A 17,252-nucleotide genomic window follows, 5' to 3' on the forward strand; every position below is an offset into this window, starting at 1 on the left:
TATTTGTGAAATCTCAGAGTTCACATGAGGAGGTCTTGGACAAAATGGCCGCAAGAATTCCCCAATTCACATCACCAGTCTTTCAATGTTCTTTTCAGTGGAAGAATTTGAAGGGCAAAGCATCAGAAAGTGCTACTTAGGCATCACAGATCCTTTGCTTTTTAATGTGCAGGGGTCTGTCATCCTTTTTTGTTACATTCACTCTTTTACTTTTGATTCTTACTTTGATCTGTGTGCATTAAACCTTCCGATCTTCGAGGATCATTTTCCCTGATAGAAGGGGTAGGTAGCTGACTTTAACTCAGTCATCAAATAACTATTCTCGTCTCTTTGAAAAAATTATTAAAGAAAATAACAACTCAATATTGTGTTGAAGAGTCAATTTATTGATCTTGCAGGTAGAGATGTGAATTGTTGCCTAATTACCTGTTGTTCAAGAGTCGCCATTTTACGTAGACTTCTTTGTGAGTTCATTAATCATGAGATTTGTTTGTTGTAAGATGTTATAGCAGTATTTTATCACATTTTGGCAACAAGAATAATACTCTTTTGATTAACTCTCATATTTTGTACCTTTGTTGCATTATTATGGATGTCAAGTGTTCCAATTACTTGCTGAATTTCACTTATTCTATTACAAGATATTTGGATTCCTCAGGGCATTTTTGTGTCTTTGTTTCTTTTCTTTGTTAAATGGTAATCATGTTCAATAATCACAATTTTATTCTTTAGTAAATTATTCAAATAGAGAACCAGTCTAGTCTTATATAGAATCAATGGTTTTCCAACCTGATACACTCCATACACTACAAGAAAAAACGCGTTTTGCGACCTTTAAAATTGACGATTGCGACTGTTAGAAGGGTCGCAAATGTACATTTGCGACTGTTCCCCAACAGGCGCTAATGTTGGGGTCGCAACAGTCATTTGCGACCCTTCATAGAACAGCCGCTCCAACCGTCGCAAATGTTATTGCGACAGTTCCTAACAGTCGCAAATGAAGAGTTTTCACTTGGTTTTGAAGGGGCTTGCGACCCTTCACAACAGTCGCAGATGTTAATTTTTTTTTAAAAAAAATGGTGGCTTGCGACCCTTCACAACAGTCGCAAATGTTAATTTTTTTAAAAATAAAATAAAATTGAATGGGGCAGTTTTTGTTGCCAATTTAAATAAATATATTATTAAATACTTAAAATACATAAATATATAACTAAAAATATCAAAATCTCATTCATATAATTCTTTCAAGAGTAACAATCAAAACAATAGATAAAGTATATAGTTTAAACATTGAAAAACCAATACACTAGTGGGTAGTCATTCAAAATAATATTACCAAAGATTAGATTAAGTAATATTCCTAAATATTGTTGGCCGGAAAAGTTGAAGAGTCTCATTACAATAGATATATCTGACTGCACAAACACGATCCATGCACTTCTATCTGTACCGCATCTGCTGCTATCCTCAACAACAGACTGTGGGGGACGTCACCCACTTCATGATCAGCTAGAAATAATCATAGAAGGTAAAAGAACAGAATCAACCTTTGCTTTAGGAATCAACCTGCCTCTTGAGAAGAAAGCTAATGCCAAATGTAAATCCCTCAAAAGAAGATGATGCTGATCTAGTAGAGTGAGTAGAGATTTGAGATGGTGTTATCCATTCCCAAGTCCTATGGAACGCAATTCAGCAAAAAGAAAATCAATTCAATATCATATGTAATCAAATCTGAAGATACAATTGAATCCAATAGACACAATTCACTAAAAAAATCAATGCAGTAACATATGTGATCAGATTTGATTTGCATATTACATATCTGACCAAAACAGATATAATGCAAATAGTGACTTCTAAGTGAAGTGTCCGAGAGGATATCTGTGAGTATTAAAACTTAAGCTTACATTTTTTTGACAAGTCTTTGGCGTGATTCAGGCGGAAATTGACCTCTCCAATCACTATTATCCATATTCAGTTCAGCAGCTTGATTATTGGTACCATTGAATGTAAAAAATCAAATTAAATGAAAACACGAAAAAAGAAAATCCAAATCAAAGTAGAAGCCAAACTCGCCAATACAAATGTTTCAATTACTAACAAAATAAACTATGCCAGAATACCTTTCAAAACTCGCCTACGAAAACTAGCAATTGTACATTACCAAATCCTAGACAATCGATGCCGCACAACAAGTACATATAAAATCCTAGACTATCCTAGATTCCTAGCCAATAACTCACAATTATAACTCCTAATGCTAAAATGGCACTCTGTAACAGGATTAACTATACAAGTTACTGCTATTTACACCAATGAACTCTTAAGCTACATATCCAAACATACCACAAGGTAAAGAGTTACTTTAACGATGCAATTCACCATGTTATTAATAATTCTCTCCAAATATACTAGTGGTGTGACAACATTTTAATACCAAGTAAATAAACAGCATTGCTATATATTCACAATAGTCCAAATCATAAGATTCACCTAAAGAACAAGGCACAATGCAAGTTATTGTATCTAAACTCATAAAAAACTAGTAGAACACCCACAATATACAAAATCACCAAGTACGTGACCTTAATTGAGATCCAGAACAAAGTTTTACCTTGAGAAAGTTAAGTAGACGGGATGAAGTGCGAACGACAGCAAAACTCGACGGCGAAACCCGATTGCACAAAACTGAGAACACAACACAAATCAAGAAATTAACAAAAAAAAGGGCTACAAACATGATTAAAACAACAACGTGCTCCTTCTCCTATGCATTTCCAAAGGATGGTTACAAACAAGAGATAAAAGAAATCATGTAAAATGTCTGTAATAGGATTCAGGGCCTTCATATTTAATAGTGTATTATAACAAAGAACATATCATAAAAAATGAGTAATATTAAGATCACACTAACCATTCAGTTTCAAAATGCTCAAAAGTTTTTTTTTTGTTAAATAATAGTGTGAAAAATGCCAGAATCTATGGGCATAAGAGGGTGACGCTACTACCACATGATGTGACACAATATAACATACAAACAAAATCAAATTCCACAAACTAACATAACAAGAACCATTCTGCATAAACAGAAGCTGCTAACTGAAAAACAGATAAGTTTATTGTAACAGACCAGCAAAAAAAACAGGAGAAAAGTAACAGTCTAGCGGCATGTGCGCATACACGCACACACTATTTCAGCTTCAACAAACTAGAGAAGTTTAATACAAAAAGTAGCATGCAAATCACAGTAATTTTCCTTCATCTCTTTCTAATTCTAACTATTAAATTAACATCAAATTCAATCATATTGCTGCTGTACAACTTTGACCACACGAAGTAACAAGTTAGTAGTACAACACTATTTAGAAAGAGACATGTCATATGCAAGGAAGCTCTTTTAGGCCTTGAGAACAAAGTCCTCATATTTCAGATGAGAATTGCACAAAACAATAAAAAGAAAATCAAAGATGTTTGCACCAATTAGTAACCATAAGGGGTATTATTAACAATTGATTTCTGTCGAATATGACTGGACTAGAGTATAAACTAACTGCTTGTATGGACATAATTTAGGAGCTGTTCATATCATCGCACAATATTTTCAAAATACTATTAGTTAACTGACTATTTCACAGAAAATCGTACTTGTAAAGTCCTAATGAGGCATTGGAATTGTTCGTAGAATTAGAAAACAATAACTCTATCATATGAATTAAAGTAGCATACACATTATACAAGGAACTATTAATCATAAGATAGATTAAAAATCTTCTTTCTATTTCAAGTAATTTCTTGATTTTTTCTATACCAATAACAAAGATTCAAATGAATAAATTTTACCTTTATAAAGTGAAGTAGGAGAGCTGAGATACGAACAACACGAAACCCGACGGCGAAACCAAATTGCCCACAACTGATAACGTAAATCTGAAATCAAGAAATTACATAGATTCAATTACCTTTATAAAGAATATGAGAATTTCAACAGAAGAAAATGAGTCAAAAGTAAAATTTTAAAGCAAGAAAGGACCATGATGCCATATCATTGTTGTCTCGGTTGTCATGATGGAAGGCCTAATCAGTGGAAGAAGAACTATCTCATTTTCTTTTTCCCTTGGATTACAAATACCACATCTGTAACTCATAATTGAGAAGTCATGGCTTATTCCCTATCATGCTCTAATGTGACAGCTTTTAATGAACTTATCTGAGAAGTCGACATATTTTGTCCACAATGACCTTAGTTCTGGAAAAGCTATGTCTAGCCATGGCTTTGCCCTGCCATTGAAATCGATGACACCAGCATTCTCAACATCATCAACATTTGTATTTTCGTGATATCCCAATCCAAGCATATGCCAGAAAGGATCTATAACGTGGACATGACCATGAAATAGAGAGAATGAAAGGAATGTTGATATTTGCAAAACAACATATCGAAAGCCATATGCTAGCTAACACCCATCTGTGCCATTCAGCGGTTAGCCCATAATTTATGAAATCAATGACATCCACTATCTATCATCTCATGAATATCTATATTAAAAACCTTTTAATATGTTCCAGTGTTGTTAAATAACAGCTATAGTGGCGCGGTAGCGTAGCATAATTTTAACAAATCACTATTGTTCTACAATATGCTACTTGGTACAAATTTTTGTCAAATAATGTGACCCTAGCAGCGGTATAGCACAGTTGAGTATCAGAACATGAACAAAGCGCCATTTTTTGCGATGTGGAACTGGCAAAACTGATATATTCACTGATCAAATCTCATATTTTACCAAATCTTTTATCCAAATTCTTAAAAACCATTAAGCACCGTAATGCCAACCAATAATAGTCAGCACAATGAGACAACACATAATCACATCTTTCTTAAAAACAAAGTCTATGAATGAGTAATTCACTCAGTTAGCACTCTCTATCCGTACTCAAGCCTGAGATTATCCAATAATCTATCAAGGTTAAAAAAAGTTTTGCCAACGTAACCAATGTTGTCGATCGCAAACGACGGAAAATAGCGGATCGTTAAAATTCCACTACGAAATAGTCCTATAGCGCCACTATATCAGATAATTGACAACCTTTTGTACTAAATAGCGTGTGGCAAAACAGTAGCAGTTTATCCAAATTCCGCTACGCTATAACTGCTATATAAAACACTGCAAGACCTGAGCAGCCACATCAAGATTGATCAATATCTTAGTGGCTGCAGTACAGCTAAAACTTCTCTGAATTATAAAGTACCCCAACAAAAATAAGATTGAAATTTGTATTGATGAATTTTTAAACAGAGAAGAGTATTGAAAGCGAGAGACAATACAAACGTTACATTAACCAAACTTTAAGCAATTCTGATGCGTAAAAACTTGACCAACAACTGACCATTATCATTTTATTCAATAGCAACAACATTCAAATAACTGAACAGTCAGCAACATTCAAATAACTGAATAGTATCAAGTCAAAATTGGGTTTCTACTACATGTGAGGATTCTATATTCTATATGAAGAAAAGGAGCAGATTTTCACCTTAACTAGCAATTGGTAACCAAATCACGTGGCTGGGATTGAACTAAATGGAGGTGGTTAGTATATACATAGGGATCAAATTTTGATGAACATAAAACTAAAAATGAAATAAGTCACATTAAGCTAAAACTGAGTCATAGACATAAGGGCTAAAATTTTGAGTAGTTTAGTGTTTTCATGTCCATAACAGAACCAATAAACTTAAGATTTGACCCACTAATAAGCCATCAAGTTGTGCTCTAGTATAGGCTATTTTAGAACTTAATTAATGTTCAAACCTGGGATTGGAATCCTATCTGAATGTGCTCTTATTGAAGAGAAAACTATTCTATTATATATAATATATACTAGATTTCTTCATTCCACTAACCTTAATTTGTCTTGTGATTGAACCAAACATATTGCACAGATTAAATACATGGAAACAAATGGTGTACTGTTTCTTGGTGCTTAGTTGCCTTTTTCTGTTTCCAATATATATATTTTGTCATCCAAAACAAAAAATACATGGAAACAAACATGTTTACCAAATATGTGGTCCTTTGAATAACTGAACTCAATTTAAGTCTCCTAGTTGCAAAATTACCAAATATGTGGCCCTTTGAATCAATGAACTCAATTTAAGTCTCCTGGTGGCAAATAGACACCTAATAAGAATCACAATTGACTTGCTTGTTCAAATTTCAAACCATAGAGGCTTTTGATCCCAAACCTTTAGTTACAAATTTAGAATACACGAAACATAGCAGCAAAGTTTTAGATCAATTGAACTTGCCTAACTCAATTATAAACAAAATGTTTGTCAAATGTTCGCTCTTCTATTTTATTTTAGTGTAATTCAGACTTAACTATCTTAAACTCTAGTAGAGTTTCCATCATTTCATGACATGACAGCCACGAGAGGAAGAAACATGAAACTATAACTATATTTCGTTAACATTTTTTTATAAATATCAATCAATAGAAAGGGATTTGGAGAAGATGAGAACCAAATCAAAATCTATAGTAGCATTTAGCACAGTTAACAACAAAACAAACATCAAGTTCCAAAACTAAACAACCATTAACAGAAAGGGATTTGGATCCCCGGCAGTTAGTTCTCTATTGCTGCCCCTGCTGCACCAAGTTTGTGACCTTAATTGAGATCCAGAAGAAAGTTGTATCTAAAATCAGTAGGAAATTGATTGTGAGTGTTTAACGAAATCGGTTCCAATGTTTTTCTCTAAAAGTTCTTTATGTGACTTTTCTCTTATATCTCAGCCACTTATTTAATCCAACGGCCAATAATGGTTCATCGGGGGCATCATTAGAGAACTTGGCTGCTAGAACTTTGTTGTTGAGGATCCAACTTGAACATAAAGACATAAATAACAAAAACATACCAGAAGTAGTTGGAACTAAAGCATTACTACTAGTGCATAGATACTGAGTTGTGTTTCGATCTTTGTGGATCTTGTTCAGAAAGGTTGTAGCTTCATCTGAAACACCCCTACTAGAAATCACCTAGGATACCTAGCATGTGTGTTAAAATTGGTGTTGGGTACATTAAAATTACAATAAATAAATACTCTCTGAACAAATTATAGAATTTCTCACCTGTTACCTCAGAAATAGTACCACTGACGTGTACTTTATACGGTCCAGCTACTTCTGCTTCTTCATCAAGAACCATCATGTCGTATAATAACTCGTATATCTGAAATAAATATAAGGAATTGGGGTGAGACAAGATGTCTCAGTGAGTTCCATCTATCCTAGGTTGTAGGCAACCTCGGGGAACCTAGGATCACCATCTGTTTCTAACCTCAACCCATTTTGGGATTATACAATTTCATCATGCATAACTCAGTGATCAAGGGATAACTACAATCGCTGTCTGAAATACTATTTTGATTATATAATAAATATAATCATACTCATAACTCTAATCATAAACATAATAATAATAAACATATATCTAATCTATCGTATTCTGGTATAACTTATACTTTGACATACTTATTTGAGTATGTCTGTGATTCTTTTCCGATAACAACTAGTTTCGGCTAACTAAGCCGGAGTTCCATAACTAAAATTTTCTCATTTCCAACGATTAGTAAAATGCCCATAAAATATTGCTTCGTAGCTAATTCATTCCAAACATAATTTTCATATCGATGCACTTCTCTAAAGTACAAAGCTACTGAAATTTGACACATTTTCGTATACTTTATCATTGCATCTCATGATGTAAATTTACTATCAATAAAGTATATAAATTATTTTCTCATTTGTACAACTCAACATAAACTATCCCGTCAATATAAATTATTTTCTCCTTTGTCTCTTTTCATTATTTGTACATAAACCACATTATCTCTTCGTTGTGGTGAACGGAAATATACCACATTTCTCTTCGTTGTGGTGAACGGAAATATATACCACATTTCTCTTCGTTGTGGTGAACGGAAATATATACCACATTTCTCTTCGTTGTGGTGAACGGTAAATATATACCACATTTCTCTTCGTTGTGGTGAACGGTAAATATACCACATTTCTCTTCGTTGTGGCAAACGGATAAAAATTCATTACTATGACCCGTACGTCATAGGCTACATTATCTCTCGTTGTAGCAAACGGATTACTATGACCCGTACGTCATAGGCTACATTATCTCTCGTTGTAGCAAACGGATTACTATGACCCGTACGTCATAGGCTACATTATTTCTCGTTGTAGCAAACGGATTACTATGACCCGTACGTCATAGGCTACATTACAGGACAGAAACTTTTACTCAACTTGCAATCTGAATTTCTCATACATTACTCAATGTAATTCAACGATTCTTGAGTCTATTCTGTAGCTATTTTTATCTAGTTTGCAATGGTTCAAGTCTCACTCTCAAATGATTTTTGTAGAATAAACTATGTGCAATTTACTAACAGGTATCCAAGCTGAAAATTTCAGAATTTCCATCTAATTCCTCTATCACTTACTCAATTGACTCTACTTCTACATTCTTAATCTAAGATATTATAACCATGATATAACACTATAAAAGCACCATCTACAACTAAGATTAACCTTAACATCCTTGTTAAATTCAATCAAATGCAAACATATAATTCAACACGCGTCAACATAAATCTTTATAATTTTTATGCATGAAACATGTTATATTATTCTTAAACAAAAAATTTCAATTGTTAAAACCCTAAATCATGCATGAGGAATGAGGGAATGGGAACCCACCTCTAATTTCTAGGTTGGAGATGACAAATTCAAGCTTCCATCAATCTTTCCTTTCTCCTAACTTCATTGATTTCTTGATTTCTTTCCAATTTCCAATCTTCACTCCATGAACCCTAATTTTCAACATTTTTCTATCTTCAATCTATTATCTCTAGGTTTCCCATTACATTAGAACAAGCTAGAAACCTAAATTAGGATTTGCATGAAGGATTAGAGAACTTGGGAGATGAAGAATTGATGGTGGTTATGTTTTTGTGTTTGGCCGAGAGAAAAAAGAGAGCATAGGAGGAAAGAGAAAAATATCCTCTCCCAAAGAAAATGGAAAAATGTAGAAGGTTGTAGAAAATTGGTCAATTTTCTACTTAAAAAAAAATCTCAAATGACAAGATTACCAAAATACCCTTCAAGTGAAAAAGACATAATTATCCTCCGTTAATTCGTAACCATTTAATTTCTCAAGCCCGTTGGAATAATATTACGAGATACATACCAAATATCGTCGATTTCTAAATAAATAATTAATCCTTTGAAAATTATTTCCGTTCTGACATGTAACTGATACGACAATTTATTTAAAATTACGCGGGATATTACAATCTACCCCCCTTAAAGAAATTTCGTCCTCGAAATTTAAGGATTTACTTGCTAATAAGCACAACTAATTTTTCCATACTTTCAACTTTAAATTCCAACATACGTCCATTACGAACTGATTCTTTCTGACTGATTAATTAAAACTGCATAAGTACCAGCCACCACGCTTCCGCTGCGCCATTCTGATTTATTTCTTCACACCTTACATCATACTCCTTATACTGCGTCTTCTGTTGAGGTTTCATTCATCTTTAAGACATTTGTTCTAACTATCATATACTAGTCTGAGTTGATCAGGCTCAGCCAGACATGACATTTGGAATAAATATTTGGAACCCAATAGTCACACTACATCTTATTGAATTCCATTGACCCCAGGCACGCTCTGAATCGGCCAGCTCTGATACCAAATTGAAACACCCCTACTAGAAATCACCTAGGATACCTAGCATGTGTGTTAAAATTGGTGTTGGGTACATTAAAATTACAATAAATAAATACTCTCTGAACAAATTATAGAATTTCTCACCTGTTACCTCAGAAATAGTACCACTGACGTGTACTTTATACGGTCCAGCTACTTCTGCTTCTTCATCAAGAACCATCATGTCGTATAATAACTCGTATATCTGAAATAAATATAAGGAATTGGGGTGAGACAAGATGTCTCAGTGAGTTCCATCTATCCTAGGTTGTAGGCAACCTCGGGGAACCTAGGATCACCATCTGTTTCTAACCTCAACCCATTTTGGGATTATACAATTTCATCATGCATAACTCAGTGATCAAGGGATAACTACAATCGCTGTCTGAAATACTATTTTGATTATATAATAAATATAATCATACTCATAACTCTAATCATAAACATAATAATAATAAACATATATCTAATCTATCGTATTCTGGTATAACTTATACTTTGACATACTTATTTGAGTATGTCTGTGATTCTTTTCCGATAACAACTAGTTTCGGCTAACTAAGCCGGAGTTCCATAACTAAAATTTCTCATTTCCAACGATTAGTAAAATGCCCATAAAATATTGCTTCGTAGCTAATTCATTCCAAACATAATTTTCATATCGATGCACTTCTCTAAAGTACAAAGCTACTGAAATTTGACACATTTTCGTATACTTTATCATTGCATCTCATGATGTAAATTTACTATCAATAAAGTATATAAATTATTTTCTCATTTGTACAACTCAACATAAACTATCCCGTCAATATAAATTATTTTCTCCTTTGTCTCTTTTCATTATTTGTACATAAACCACATTATCTCTTCGTTGTGGTGAACGGAAATATACCACATTTCTCTTCGTTGTGGTGAACGGAAATATATACCACATTTCTCTTCGTTGTGGTGAACGGAAATATATACCACATTTCTCTTCGTTGTGGTGAACGGTAAATATATACCACATTTATCTTCGTTGTGGTGAACGGTAAATATACCACATTTCTCTTCGTTGTGGCAAACGGATAAAAATTCATTACTATGACCCGTACGTCATAGGCTACATTATCTCTCGTTGTAGCAAACGGATTACTATGACCCGTACGTCATAGGCTACATTATCTCTCATTGTAGCAAACGGATTACTATGACCCGTACGTCATAGGCTACATTATCTCTCGTTGTAGCAAACGGATTACTATGACCCGTACGTCATAGGCTACATTACAGGACAGAAACTTTTACTCAACTTGCAATCTGAATTTCTCATACATTACTCAATGTAATTCAACGATTCTTGAGTCTATTCTGTAGCTATTTTTATCTAGTTTGTAATGGTTCAAGTCTCACTCTCAAATGATTTTTGTAGAATAAACTATGTGCAATTTACTAACAGGTATCCAAGCTGAAAATTTCAGAATTTCCATCTAATTCCTCTATCACTTACTCAATTGACTCTACTTCTACATTCTTAATCTAAGATATTATAACCATGATATAACACTATAAAAGCACCATCTACAACTAAGATTAACCTTAACATCCTTGTTAAATTCAATCAAATGCAAACATATAATTCAACACGCGTCAACATAAATCTTTATAATTTTTATGCATGAAACATGTTATATTATTCTTAAACAAAAAATTTCAATTGTTAAAACCCTAAATCATGCATGAGGAATGAGGGAATGGGAACCCACCTCTAATTTCTAGGTTGGAGATGACAAATTCAAGCTTCCATCAATCTTTCCTTTCTCCTAACTTCATTGATTTCTTGATTTCTTTCCAATTTCCAATCTTCACTCCATGAACCCTAATTTTCAACATTTTTCTATCTTCAATCTATTATCTCTAGGTTTCCCATTACATTAGAACAAGCTAGAAACCTAAATTAGGATTTGCATGAAGGATTAGAGAACTTGGGAGATGAAGAATTGATGGTGGTGATGTTTTTGTGTTTGGCCGAGAGAAAAAAGAGAGCATAGGAGGAAAGAGAAAAATATCCTCTCCCAAAGAAAATGGAAAAATGTAGAAGGTTGTAGAAAATTGGTCAATTTTCTACTTAAAAAAAATCTCAAATGACAAGATTACAAAAATACCCTTCAAGTGAAAAAGACATAATTATCCTCCGTTAATTCGTAACCATTTAATTTCTCAAGCCCGTTGGAATAATATTACGAGATACATACCAAATATCGTCGATTTCTAAATAAATAATTAATCCTTTGAAAATTATTTCCGTTCTGACATGTAACTGATACGACAATTTATTTAAAATTACGCGGGATATTACAATCTACCCCCCTTAAAGAAATTTCGTCCTCGAAATTTAAGGATTTACTTGCTAATAAGCACAACTAATTTTTCCATACTTTCAACTTTAAATTCCAACATACGTCCATTACGAACTGATTCTTTCTGACTGATTAATTAAAACTGCATAAGTACCAGCCACCACGCTTCCGCTGCGCCATTCTGATTTATTTCTTCACACCTTACATCATACTCCTTATACTGCGTCTTCTGTTGAGGTTTCATTCATCTTTAAGACATTTGTTCTAACTATCATATACTAGTCTGAGTTGATCAGGCTCAGCCAGACATGACATTTGGAATAAATATTTGGAACCCAATAGTCACACTACATCTTATTGAATTCCATTGACCCCAGGCACGCTCTGAATCGGCCAGCTCTGATACCAAATTGAAACACCCCTACTAGAAATCACCTAGGATACCTAGCATGTGTGTTAAAATTGGTGTTGGGTACATTAAAATTACAATAAATAAATACTCTCTGAACAAATTATAGAATTTCTCACCTGTTACCTCAGAAATAGTACCACTGACGTGTACTTTATACGGTCCAGCTACTTCTGCTTCTTCATCAAGAACCATCATGTCGTATAATAACTCGTATATCTGAAATAAATATAAGGAATTGGGGTGAGACAAGATGTCTCAGTGAGTTCCATCTATCCTAGGTTGTAGGCAACCTCGGGGAACCTAGGATCACCATCTGTTTCTAACCTCAACCCATTTTGGGATTATACAATTTCATCATGCATAACTCAGTGATCAAGGGATAACTACAATCGCTGTCTGAAATACTATTTTGATTATATAATAAATATAATCATACTCATAACTCTAATCATAAACATAATAATAATAAACATATATCTAATCTATCGTATTCTGGTATAACTTATACTTTGACATACTTATTTGAGTATGTCTGTGATTCTTTTCCGATAACAACTAGTTTCGGCTAACTAAGCCGGAGTTCCATAACTAAAATTTCTCATTTCCAACGATTAGTAAAATGCCCATAAAATATTGCTTCGTAGCTAATTCATTCCAAACATAATTTTCATATCGATGCACTTCTCTAAAGTACAAAGCTACTGAAATTTGACACATTTTCGTATACTTTATCATTGCATCTCATGATGTAAATTTACTATCAATAAAGTATATAAATTATTTTCTCATTTGTACAACTCAACATAAACTATCCCGTCAATATAAATTATTTTCTCCTTTGTCTCTTTTCATTATTTGTACATAAACCACATTATCTCTTCGTTGTGGTGAACGGAAATATACCACATTTCTCTTCGTTGTGGTGAACGGAAATATATACCACATTTCTCTTCGTTGTGGTGAACGGAAATATATACCACATTTCTCTTCGTTGTGGTGAACGGTAAATATATACCACATTTCTCTTCGTTGTGGTGAACGGTAAATATACCACATTTCTCTTCGTTGTGGCAAACGGATAAAAATTCATTACTATGACCCGTACGTCATAGGCTACATTATCTCTCGTTGTAGCAAACGGATTACTATGACCCGTACGTCATAGGCTACATTATCTCTCGTTGTAGCAAACGGATTACTATGACCCGTACGTCATAGGCTACATTATCTCTCGTTGTAGCAAACGGATTACTATGACCCGTACGTCATAGGCTACATTACAGGACAGAAACTTTTACTCAACTTGCAATCTGAATTTCTCATACATTACTCAATGTAATTCAACGATTCTTGAGTCTATTCTGTAGCTATTTTTATCTAGTTTGTAATGGTTCAAGTCTCACTCTCAAATGATTTTTGTAGAATAAACTATGTGCAATTTACTAACAGGCATCCAAGCTGAAAATTTCAGAATTTCCATCTAATTCCTCTATCACTTACTCAATTGACTCTACTTCTACATTCTTAATCTAAGATATTATAACCATGATATAACACTATAAAAGCACCATCTACAACTAAGATTAACCTTAACATCCTTGTTAAATTCAATCAAATGCAAACATATAATTCAACACGCGTCAACATAAATCTTTATAATTTTTATGCATGAAACATGTTATATTATTCTTAAACAAAAAATTTCAATTGTTAAAACCCTAAATCATGCATGAGGAATGAGGGAATGGGAACCCACCTCTAATTTCTAGGTTGGAGATGACAAATTCAAGCTTCCATCAATCTTTCCTTTCTCCTAACTTCATTGATTTCTTGATTTCTTTCCAATTTCCAATCTTCACTCCATGAACCCTAATTTTCAACATTTTTCTATCTTCAATCTATTATCTCTAGGTTTCCCATTACATTAGAACAAGCTAGAAACCTAAATTAGGATTTGCATGAAGGATTAGAGAACTTGGGAGATGAAGAATTGATGGTGGTGATGTTTTTGTGTTTGGCCGAGAGAAAAAAGAGAGCATAGGAGGAAAGAGAAAAATATCCTCTCCCAAAGAAAATGGAAAAATGTAGAAGGTTGTAGAAAATTGGTCAATTTTCTACTTAAAAAAAATCTCAAATGACAAGATTACCAAAATACCCTTCAAGTGAAAAAGACATAATTATCCTCCGTTAATTCGTAACCATTTAATTTCTCAAGCCCGTTGGAATAATATTACGAGATACATACCAAATATCGTCGATTTCTAAATAAATAATTAATCCTTTGAAAATTATTTCCGTTCTGACATGTAACTGATACGACAATTTATTTAAAATTACGCGGGATATTACATCATCATTCAAACAATACAAAAACCTCATGAGCAAACAATTCAAACAACATTCAACAAAAATCCCCTTTCTATTTCAACTAATTTCCTGATTCTTTCTTTACCAATAACAAAGATTAAAGTGACTAAATTTTACCTTACAAAAGTGAAGTATGAGAGTTGAAGTTTGAACGACGGCGAAACCCGACATTGCACAGAACTGAGAACACAAAACATAAATCAAGAAATTAACAAAAAAAAAAAAATCACTCAAATCAACCAAAAAGGCACATAATTTAAAAAAATGAAATTCTTAAAAAAAATAAAATAAAAATTAACCGAGAGGGTGAGACGAAGAGGATGGTGCTTCAGCGGGGGTTAACTCTTAACCCTTCTCAACTGAGATTTATGCGCGTACCACCAAGAGGCATGAGATCATCACTTGAAAGTTGATGAAAGTTGAATGAGTGAGAATGAGGCATGAGAACAGAGGCGTGAAATCATCATCTTAAAGTTAGATTTCTACAAATTTGGGGATGAAATTGAGTTAGATTTATACATATTTATACACACCATATCTTCTTTCGAATTAGAGAATGGGTAATAGGATTGAGGGATGAAATTGAGAACTAAGATTTTTCTGAGGAATGAAATTGGAAGTTGAGGGATGAATTAGAGAAGTGGAACCGAGATTGAGGGTTTTGTGATTGTAGAGAGACAACCGAGACTGAAGATTGAGGAATGAAAAAAAAGTTGCGGATGAAATTTGGGATTTAGGGTTTTGGAGTGATGAGAATGAAATTTGGGAACCGGGAGAGTGAATTTGAGAAAGAGGGAGAGTGAAAATGAAAATTTGGGCCAAAGCGGGAATGTGAGATTGGTAAAGCGGGTTTCAATTTTCACACATAAAAGTTGCGGCTGTTCAGGAACAACAGTCGCATAACTGTCGCAATTTGAAATTTGAGGCAGTTATTTAGCAAGGGTCGCAAATCAAGTCTCGCAAAATGCAAAAATTCTTGTAGTGATATTTGGGCACATGGTTTTAGACATTAAGCGAGTAGTGGATAATACATACAAAAACTAATAAGTTCACTCTTGGATAGCACAACGCAAACAATACAAATTATAAAAGCACTCGGCTGACTTGGCTGCCATTATTCCAACGGCTGTGCCAAGAATGTGTAAAACAAATATCTGATACACTGCTTACAACCAAAATGATTCACTAATAGAAATGCTATGATACGACAGAAAAAGAAATAAATAAGCTTCACCCGCACTAACAAAATTAAGCAGAAAATCACACCAAGAAATACTCCGACAGTAGCACACCAATAAAAATGCTAACAAACCTTCCAGAGCAAAACAAAACGAATTCTGCCACACCAGGATCAGTGCCAGATCCACAGAATATGCAGGATGACAAAACAGATTCTCAAGTACAGGACCACATATCATGCAGGAAGCCAAAGCGGATTCTGCCATGCTAGGATCACTACCAGATCTGCTCCAATAAATCAGCAGAGCAGAACAAAACAAATAAACACGCCCCCCCACAAAAATAGCATCCCAGTAAACAAAAGCAACATAAACAAAAGGATTCTCCACTGAACATAACATATCTCAACACTGTACAAAACGTGATCTACACTCCTCTAATCCCCAAGCAACTCAAAGGATTCTCAAGCTACTGATTTAATCTATGAATAAAGCCTTTTGACTTAGATTTAAGGATGCTCAAAAGATATTCCTACTTCAAAGACTACCCAAATATTGGAAAACCGTACTACCGCCAACTTTTCTCTTGGTTTGTTTGCCACCAAAAGCTAGACCGTTGAAATGAATGAGGTCCTCGGGCCCCCCTCACCCCCCCCCCCCCCCCCCCCCCCCCCAATTTGCGAGGGCGCACGAAAAATCCAGCCACTTCAATGACTCGCTCCACACAAGTGATAATATACGACAATTAAAAAAGAGATGATATATGGTTTCAAGGTTTGCACATCTGCTAATACATTACGCCGACGAGTTGAAGTTTATCCCTCATGATCTAAGATTTTCCTTAGTTGGAATTCTAATTAAGGTTTAAAATGTTAAATACCGAGTCGACATATTTTTAATAGAAGGTTATGTCAAAGACCAAAAGTGTTATGGTTTTGAACTTGGCAGAGAGGGACTCCGAAGAAATGTTTACAAGGGCCAAAACCTAAATATACAAGGACAAGACATATTTAAAACTTTCTATGTATAGAGCAACTTATGTAAATGACATTTTATATTGTCAATCTTCTAATAAAATGCACCTCAGAATCTCTAGTATGTTACGTTGTAATATATTTACTCCAATGTTGCTCAATTCTAACTAATATTCAATTCAATGAAGTTCA

General features: G+C 34.0%; 1 protein-coding gene and 1 long non-coding RNA gene across 25 annotated transcripts; both read right to left on the bottom strand.

The window, feature by feature from the left end:
- Positions 1-1,207: 1,207 nt before the first annotated feature.
- On the bottom strand, positions 1,208-15,909 carry LOC146917557 (uncharacterized). Of its 23 annotated transcripts, none has more exons than XM_085719369.1 (8): positions 15,208-15,907; positions 15,026-15,088; positions 6,918-7,007; positions 4,031-4,369; positions 3,841-3,927; positions 2,615-2,688; positions 1,908-1,961; positions 1,208-1,675 (listed from the first exon to the last, which is right to left on the bottom strand). In XM_085719369.1, the coding sequence occupies exons 4-8, from the start codon at positions 4,031-4,033 to the stop codon at positions 1,555-1,557; spliced, it is 339 nt and encodes a 112-aa protein (XP_085575495.1). In that variant the 5' UTR covers positions 4,034-4,369; positions 6,918-7,007; positions 15,026-15,088; positions 15,208-15,907; the 3' UTR covers positions 1,208-1,554. The 23 variants fall into 23 exon arrangements, 10 of the variants coding, with proteins under 10 accessions (XP_085575495.1, XP_085575493.1, XP_085575492.1 ...); XM_085719367.1 differs by having other exon boundaries at positions 4,031-6,164; XM_085719366.1 differs by having other exon boundaries at positions 4,031-6,182.
- On the bottom strand, positions 9,048-14,644 carry LOC146917558 (uncharacterized). 2 transcript variants are annotated; one of them, XR_015015697.1, is made up of 5 exons: positions 14,298-14,643; positions 12,658-12,757; positions 11,536-12,573; positions 9,896-9,995; positions 9,048-9,811 (listed from the first exon to the last, which is right to left on the bottom strand). It is a non-coding gene; the product is annotated as an uncharacterized LOC146917558 (long non-coding RNA). The 2 variants fall into 2 exon arrangements; XR_015015696.1 differs by lacking the exon at positions 9,048-9,811 and having other exon boundaries at positions 9,818-9,995; positions 14,298-14,644.
- Positions 15,910-17,252: the final 1,343 nt, after the last annotated feature.

Source organism: Medicago sativa, chromosome 6 (assembly GCF_051527215.1).
Source record: "Medicago sativa cultivar Bolivia chromosome 6, Bolivia_mono, whole genome shotgun sequence".
NCBI classification, from domain to species: domain Eukaryota; kingdom Viridiplantae; phylum Streptophyta; class Magnoliopsida; order Fabales; family Fabaceae; genus Medicago; species Medicago sativa.